The sequence below is a fragment of the Sinocyclocheilus grahami genome, unplaced genomic scaffold (assembly GCF_001515645.1).
Source record: "Sinocyclocheilus grahami isolate Dianchi unplaced genomic scaffold, SAMN03320097.WGS_v1.1 scaffold910.1, whole genome shotgun sequence".
Classification (NCBI taxonomy): Eukaryota; Metazoa; Chordata; class Actinopteri; order Cypriniformes; family Cyprinidae; genus Sinocyclocheilus; species Sinocyclocheilus grahami.
Genome location: NW_015506089.1, coordinates 63,747 through 72,757, shown reverse-complemented (window position 1 = coordinate 72,757; position 9,011 = coordinate 63,747). Strand labels below are relative to the sequence as shown.

Sequence of the window (9,011 nt, the reverse complement as noted above, 5' to 3'; positions counted from 1 at the left end):
GGTAAAATAAGTATTGAACACGTCACCATTTTTCTCAGTAAATATATTTCTAAAGGTGCTGTTGACTTGAAATTTTCAACAGATGTCGGTAACAACCCAAGTAATCCATATATATAAAGAAAACAAAACAAATAAGTTCAGAAATTAAGTTATGTGTAATAAAATGGAATGACACAGGGAAAAAGTATTGAACACATGAAGAAAGGGAGGTGCAAAAAGGCATGGAAGCCAAGACACCAGCTGAAATCTATCAGTAATTAGAAAGCAATCCTGCCCCTAATCAGTGGAAATTAATATTAGCTGGTTCAGTCCCAACAGCTACAGTACCAGGATGATGAAGATGAAACAAGGGTGGACATTTCAGCAAGACAAGGATCCCAAACACAGCCAAGGAAACTCTCAATTGGTTCCAGAAAAAGAAAATAAAGCTGCTAGAATGGCCCAGCCAATAACCTGACTTGAATCCAATAGAAAATAAGAATTAAAGATCAGAGCTCATAGAAGAGGCCCACAGAACCTTCAAGATTTGAAGAGACTGTGGAAGAATGGGCCAAAATCACACCTGAGCAATGCATGCGACTAGTTTCTCCTACAGGAGGCGTCTTGAAGCTGTCATTACCAACAAAGGCTTTTGTACAAAGTATTAAATACATTTCAGTAGTTCAATACTTTTTCCCTGTTTCATTCAGTTTTATTACACAAAACTTATTTTTGTTTTATTTGTATGTATGGATTACTTTGGTTGTTACTGACATCTGGTTGTTACTGGCACCTTTTAGAAACATATTTACTGGGAAAAATGGTGACATGTTCAATACTTATTTTACCCGCTGTATATAATAATTTATAGCTAATTTATTTATTTTTATTTTTATATATCACAGTATAACCCCTTTAACTGTTGTTGTTAGTAGTAGTAGCAGTAGTAAATTATTAGTATTATTAATTGTAGTAGTAGTTAATTTTAATATTAAAATGTTAAATATTTTAAATATGCATGCATCACACTTTAATATATATATATATATATACACACACACACACACACACACACGTTTAAATTTACATTTAGTCATTTAACAGACGCTTTTATCCAAAGCGACTTACAAATGAGGACAATGGAAGCAATCAAAATCAACAAAAGAGCAATGATATGCAAGTGCAATAGCAAGTCTCAGTTAGCTTAACGCAGTACACGTAGCAAGGTTTTTATTTATTTATTGTATAATAAATATTGTTTTGATGTCCACATATTCTTTTAATTACAGTGGCTATAGCATTTCTGTCCTAAAGAAATGGCCAAATATTAAAGATTAAGTGGACATTTGAATGAAATGGTGCTTGGTCAATATTAAACAAGGATTAAATCGCACAGCAATGTGTAAAAACAATCTTCAGGCCGTTGGCGCCCCCTGCAGGCCTTTGTTGTAATGCGTAATGTACATTAGCTCTATTGTTTATAATACATTATGTATTTTAACAATTTTGTTCAATAAAACCATATGATTTCTTGCTTTTGATACTTTATTTGAACTTATTATTATTGCCTCATTGCTATTATATATGTATTTTAAGTAATTTTAAAGGCTATTGTTCGCTTACATCTATTTTTATTACCACAAAAAAAATTCATTATAATTATAGGGACCTATGAAATCCGTTTTATTTCCAAATTCATTTTTTTCCATTTTCATTTTTCTATACTTCATTTTAATGGTTAAATTACATTTTATTAATCAAAAAGCCTGTCTAATTAATTGAGTTTTACAGTTTTATCTTTACCAAATTCTGTTTTCCATTATTTTCTGTATTCCATTTTAATGGTTCCATTCAATTTTAATAATCAAAAGCATCTCCAATTAATTGATATTATTTAAAAAATATATATATATTTTTTTTTTTCAGAAATACTGCACATTTACATTTTTCTCCTAAATAAATTCTGGTAAATAATATTTCTGGTAAATACTCCTTTAAAAATTGTTTTTTGAATATACTTTTATTAGTAGTAGACTAGAACACGTGGATATGTTGTCATTCTTACACTATAATACTGAACTTTGATTTCAGTGATTTGGACTATGAGATGGACACTAGCTTCTTGCACTTTATGTTGCACTTTAACGGATGAACAGAAAACCGATTAATCGATAAATTAGTCGATAGATTAACCGAAATAAAAATAGTAATTAGTGGCAACACCCGCTGACTGCAATGATAGATAATTATTATTATTATTATTAAAATATTAAGTTATATTATTCTGTCAGGTCATACAAATGTATTTTATATGTAGTATTTCTTATATATTCTTAATACTAATCCTTCTATTTTCTGTGAGGACCCTGTTGAAATAACCCAAGCTGAAGTTTTTAACAGCATTAATGCGTTGTCTCTGTCTTGTCTCCTGCACAGACAACCTGAATTGCTTTTAAATGAACTCTTGATAAAGTCAGAAAGCAATCGTTGGTTTTGATTACCAAAGTCAGCACTCCATAAACAACTCTATTTGGTGCATTTTCCATTTTCTTTGATCCACATCATTAAAGTGTGGACGTTTCATGAAGCTGCTTTGGTCTTTATATTAGCCGCAGAATTACATGCGCTGCAGTGTCTATATGATGCCCCATGGTCCTCTGGTTTATTCAGCTAATACATAAATTTGCGGGTTGCATCAGTCATTCCTCACTGGAGCTGATCATTTACGGCTTCATCTTCCACCGCTGTTTGTTTTCTGGAGGTGAAGCCTTCAATCTGATGTTATTCGACAGTAAATGGCCTTTAAAAAGTCATTTCCAGTTGCTGAGCTGCTCATAGGCATCCTGAAATGAAGCAGAAAATGTCTCTACTGCGGTACAGTGAATTGAGCAGATGCTGATGATGGGCTGCATTTCTCGCAGAGGTCAAAGGTCACATGCTCACCTTGAGAGCTGCCCTTCCCTCCTGAGTGTGTTTCCTCAGATGAAAATGAAATATTAACTCCAGGCTGTGGTTTCTTTGCCCATTTCTGTGTTTCTTTTGGAGTTGCATGTCTTCACTGGAGAGGATTGTGGGTTTTTTTGTGTTCAGATTGAAAGTGAAATGTGTGCACTGTCTGCTGCTGTCCTGGATCAATACTGCACATTTCCCACCACAATCAGGATCCTTATGTCGGATACCATGGCAATTAAAAGAATAGTTCACCCAGAATGCAATTTCTGTTATTATTTACTCACATTGACAGTTTTTTTGCCCAAAAATCACAAATATGCACCATAAATACACCATGAAAGTAGTCTATATGATGAATGCATTATATTTCAAGTCTTCTGAATGCATATAGTGACTTTGTATGAGGAACATATTGAAATTTCAGCTATAAAAATAAAGGTTCACTTTGAATCTGAATGCTTTAGAAGATTTTTAATTCTCTGGTGCTCCTTGTGTGGTTTTTTTATTTCAATGAAATTAATCTACTATATTTACTAAGTTTTTATGTAATATTTAGTATTTTTAGGGAATTTTATAGTACTAAATTATATGTATGGAGTGCTTATAATCCATCCTTTATGCTGGAAAAAAAAATAAAGTTGTAAATAAAGACTAAGTTGTAGTATAAAGTAAGATTAGAGTATGTTTTACAAGAAAACACTACTTCATTTTTCTGCCTAAAATTTCACATTTAACTGTTAGTTGATGTTTCTTTGTTATTATTTGTGAAATTTGTTAATTTGTGTCATTTCTGTGTGAAAATAGTTTCTACATCAGTAAAAAAAGTAAATCAGTTTTTTTTTCAGGGTATTGCATAAGTTATATGTGTACATCATCATACTTTTATGAAGCTGTATTATAATTGCATGCATTTGCAACGACATGAGGGCAAGTAAATAATGACAGAAGTTTAATTTCTGGTTGCACTATTCCTTTAATATGTTAGTGTGTTATATTCTGGCAGGTGAAGTCTCACAGATGTGATTCTGCTGGAGTCGGTGTCTCCAGCTATGGGTCATTAGTGATCTCTCTGATACGAGCGCAGGGGGCCAATCAGGTTGCTCTTCTCCTGTCCTTCTCATCTCAGCCCTCATTTCGTGCTGCACAAATGCATTAAGCAGGATATGTGCTGCCCCCGTTCTAGCAGAGGGCACCGCATGTCTCTCTACAGCCCAGAGGAGGCTGAAGTTTGACCTTCTGCTGGTGACAAGAACTCTGCACTCAATGGCCATCCACAAACTCAGATTTGTTTTTAAGATAAGGACAAAAAAACATAAGTGTGTATGTATCATCATATGTATGCTTCATGTTTCTCTCCATATATACTCACATACACTGTATACATAAAACCACATGTATGTGTCTGTTATATATAGTTATAGTGTGAAGGGGGCCAACACTTTTTCACACCACTGTATATATAAAGCTTATTTTATTTCAGCTAGTTGCCAATGCAATGTCAATGCAAAATGTCTTCTGTATGATTGAGTCATTGAATCATTTCCTTAACCGATTTGTGATTCATTCAGAAACTAAACACCACCTACTCATACTGTGTGTGTGTGTGTTTCACTGTTCTGTTTTTACTTTAGTTTAGTGCAACCGTGCTGTTGAATATCAGCAAATCTTCATCTTTAACAACACAAAGCTATAGAGAGAATATTGATACTGATGCAAAACTTGCTTCACTGAAAATAATGATAACTTCAGTGCAGTTAATTGATGTTGATTCATTCTAACTGATTCAGTTCAGTGAAGGATTCTTCTGACTGAATCAAAGTCTTCATTAAAATAACTGACTCATAAGAATCATTCGTTCAGTAGTCAGACTCCACTGCTCTCACTGATTCTTTTGATTTGTTTGTAAATCCTATATTGTTTTTGTTTACATGACTCAATGGGAAGACATTTTCTGTCATTATTGTGCGAGTCCATTTATTGCATCATATTTAGTACAGACTGCAAACTCGATCACAACTTGGATAAATATGATTTATCTTGGTGCCAAACATCAGTGTTTCTTGTACCGTAATAAGCTGCTACCATGTTGCTAAGGTGTTCTGAATGGTTGCTATGTGGTTTTACTATATCAAGTGAGAAGAGTCCTGTGATATTCTGATCTTGTGCCTCCTTCAGTACAAGTCTATGGGATTCTTTTTACACCCGTTTTATCGGCCACCAGGTGAAAATCATAAGTCTGATATGGGACGAGTTACACTCTAAAGTTTAATACTTAGATTTAGAGGTTTGTTCAAATCCCTCAACCTAAATCGTAGCAATAAAATTGATGTTTGCCTTAGCAAGCACCACTAAAAATAGCTTGGAGAGAAATATCTCTGTCACCAGCCGTCTTTATGTGTTATTGCCGTCATAAACGTTATAAACACGTCTTGAGATCTCAGTGTTCTGCACTTGGTTTCATTCTGCTGCACAACGTTAAGTTTAATTCAGTTTTGAACATGACCTTGTCACAGAAGCTGCTGGTGCTTAATGGATGCTAAACTGGTTTGTTTGGGTTCAAGATGTTTGAAAGTCCATTTTGGGTGTATTTGAGAAATATTGCTGTTGCACTTGAAATATAACAAGGACAATAAGCTCTAGTGCGAATATTAGTGCAGATATTATTTTGAAACAAACTGTAATTTTTTTTTATTTATGTTTAATTATTCTGATAATTTGACTCTCTAATGTGTATTTGAAATGTTTATCATTGCATTTTTTTGCATACTTGCAATACAAGTTTGAGTTGAGCAAAGTCTTTTATGCTCAACCAAGCTGCAATTATTTAAGCAAAAAAATACAGTAAAATCAGTGTCAGTATATTGTAAAATATATTTTTTTCATGTGATCAAAGCTGTATTTTCAGCATCATTACTCCAGTCTTCAGTGTCACATGATCTTCAGAAATCATTCTAAGATGCTGATTTGTTGCTCAAGAAACATTTCTGATTATTATCAATGATGAAAACAGTTGTGCTGCCCAATATTTTTTGTGGAAACCCTGATACATTCAATTTTTCAGGGTTCTTTGTTGAACAAAAAGTTCAAAAGAACAGCATTTATTTGAAATAGAAATCTTTCGTAACATTATAAATGTCTTTACTGTCACTTTTGACCAATTTAATGCATCCTTGCTGAATAAAAATAGTAATTTCTTTCAAAAAGCAGCAGTGAATCATAATATAGATGAAGAATTTTTATCAGTCGATGCATTGAACTCTGACTGTTATCTGACTGTTTTTGATGGATTGCATGGGAGGAAAATGCAGCAAACGTGTAGAATATGGGCTCTTTAAATGCATGAGAGTTGAGGAAGTGTATGCATGTGAGGAAACAACTTCATAGATGTGTATCCTAGTTGTTAACCGTTTACTCTTCTGGTTTGTTTTTTGCAGATATTTAAGCAGAAGGTGATGGAGCTGGGCGAGAAGTTGTTACCCGCCTTCAACACGCCCACCGGCATTCCCAGAGGAGTCATTAACCTGGGCAGGTGAGCATCTGACGCAGCTTCGACCGTCCCATTCGCAAAGCCATGTGTCTCAAATAGTAGGCTTTCTGAGAGAAAGAGACGCTTTCTGGCACTCCTGCCTGCCCACCTGGCTTCCGTTAGCCCACCAGCTCGCTCTGACAGCTGCAGGCAAATTTAATTAACTGATTCTCACGCTAATTCCAGTTAGATGAGTAACAGGAGCCGGTCCCGCAGATGGGCTGAGAGAAAGAGGGCTCAGGTTAGTCGTGATGACACAGAACGAACACACGTCACTGCCAGCACGCTCTTATTATGACGTTTACGCTGCTGGTCAGTGTCATGCTTTTGAAATAAGTCTCTTCTGCTCACCAAGGCTACATTTATTTGATTAAAAATACAGTAAAAACTGTAAAAATGGGAAATATTATTATAATTTAAAATATCTGTTTTCTATGTGAATATATGTTCAGATGTAATGTATTTCTGTGATGCGCAGCTGTATTTTCAGCATCATTCCTCCAGTCTTCAGTGTCACATGATCTTCAGAAATCACTCTAATATACTGATTTGCTGCTCAAGAAACATTTCTGATTATTATCAATGTTGAAAACTGTTACTATTTTGTTACTAATGCTTACTATTTTGATAATCCAGATGATATATCTGGCACACACACACTTGATTTAATATCTATTTATAGTACAAAAATATGTTTAGAAGTATATCAAATATATTTATAGTTTAATAATAGTACTTAATATTTATTTACATACATAATATTTAATTATAGATTATTATTGGTCAAATTCCAATGTAGCGTCACATGCATATTTCAAGTAAATGTGCAATAATTGTCTTCAAAAATGACTTTATAATGTTTTTTAAATAGAAGCATCTGCTCCGCTTCTGTTTTTTAACACCAGCAAAGACTGATTAAATGGGCTTTAAGTCATTTCTCCCACCAGTGAACTCTCTCTGCCTTTTTTTTTAACAAACTCTTAGTTGTTTTGTGCCGGTTTCGGTTGTTTTTTCCACCGAAACTTTTCTCACTTTCCTCTTCCTCCCGAGACGTCAGTGCTATTGATCGTTGCTTCAGAAGGGAAGCGGTGCGTGGCTCGCTCTCACAATAAGAACCAGACACAAATAATCTTGTGAATTAGTTCCACAGTTTCACCGAAGCAATCCTGCAGGGAGGAGCGAAGCCCAGATCTGGAGCGGTTCATTTCAGAGTTCATTCAGTTTCTCTCTTCAGTTTTTCCCCCATTCGGCAGGGGTGAGACCTGCAGCGTTAACACAAGCAGAAGCGTCTCCGTTTTGAACAACAGATGAAATTTTAATGCCATTTAATCAAAACAAAGGATAAAATGCTCTGGGTGTGCTGTTCAAACTGCTCTTAAAATATTTACATAGTTACATACAGACCATAACACTACAAAAATCATTTTTAATCAGTATTTTTGTCTTGTTTTCCAGTAAAGATAGCTAAACATTGTCAAAAGATTAATTTGCATGAGAAGCAAAAATTGGTAGCACAAGCCTCGGTATATTTTATTGCATACTGACAAATACACTGCAAACATAATTTTTTTAAATTAGTAGTTTTTTTGTTTTCCAGTAAAGAATATCTAAAAATCCTTAAAAGGTCAATTTGCAAAAGATGAAAATGTTGTAACATAACCCTCACTGTATTTTATTGTATAAAGACATATAAACAATAGAAATCATTTTAATCAGTATTTTTGAAAAGCAACTTTTCCTGTAAAAATATATACAGTAAATATCATTAAAAGATCAATTTGCATGGGAAGCAAAACTTTGTAGCATAAACCTCAATACATTTTGTTGAATGCAGAAAAATACGCTACAAGAGAATCAAAAATCGGTAGCATAAGCCTCAGTATATTTTATTGCATACCGACAAATACACTAAAACATTTTTTTTGTAAAAATATATAAACCTCCTTAAAAGATCAATTTGCACAAGAAACAAAACTTTGTAGCATAAACATCAGTATTATTTATTGCATACATGCAAATACACTACAAAAAATTATTTATAATTAGACATTTTTGACCATTTTTTCCCAGTAAAAATGCATAGTTTCTTTAAAAGATCCATTTGCATGGGAAGCAAAAGTTTGTAGTAAAAACCTCACTGTATTTTGTTGCATACAGACAAATGCACAACATAAATAATTTCTAATTTCATCTTGTTTTCAGGTAAAAATATCTCATGTTTAAAGGATCAATTTGCACAAGAAGCAAAACTTCTAATTTTATATATTTTATTTTATTTTAACTTGATGTACTAAAATAACTATAACTGAAACTGGAATTAAAATGAATAAAAATTGTGTGTGTGTGTGTGTGTGTGTGTGTGTGTGTTATGTGTGTGTGTCTGTGTGTGTGTGTGTGTGTGTGTGTGTGTCTGTGTGTGTGTGTTATGTGTGTGTGTCTGTGTGTGTGTGTGTGTGTGTGTGTGTGTCTGTGTGTGTGTGTTATGTGTGTGTGTCTGTGTGTGTGTGTGTGTGTGTGTGTGTAAAAAAAAAAAATATATATATATATATATATA

General features: G+C 33.7%; 1 protein-coding gene across 2 annotated transcripts in view; it reads left to right on the top strand.

Annotated features, from left to right (window-relative positions):
* Positions 1–9,011, top strand: part of LOC107564091 (mannosyl-oligosaccharide 1,2-alpha-mannosidase IA) — a 243,987-nt gene that overhangs the window by 212,874 nt on the left and 22,102 nt on the right. For both annotated transcript variants that reach the window (XM_016249086.1, XM_016249085.1), the window contains exon 5: positions 6,366–6,460. In XM_016249086.1, the coding sequence (XP_016104572.1) occupies positions 6,366–6,460 (95 nt within the window). The remainder of the gene's footprint in view (positions 1–6,365; positions 6,461–9,011) is intronic.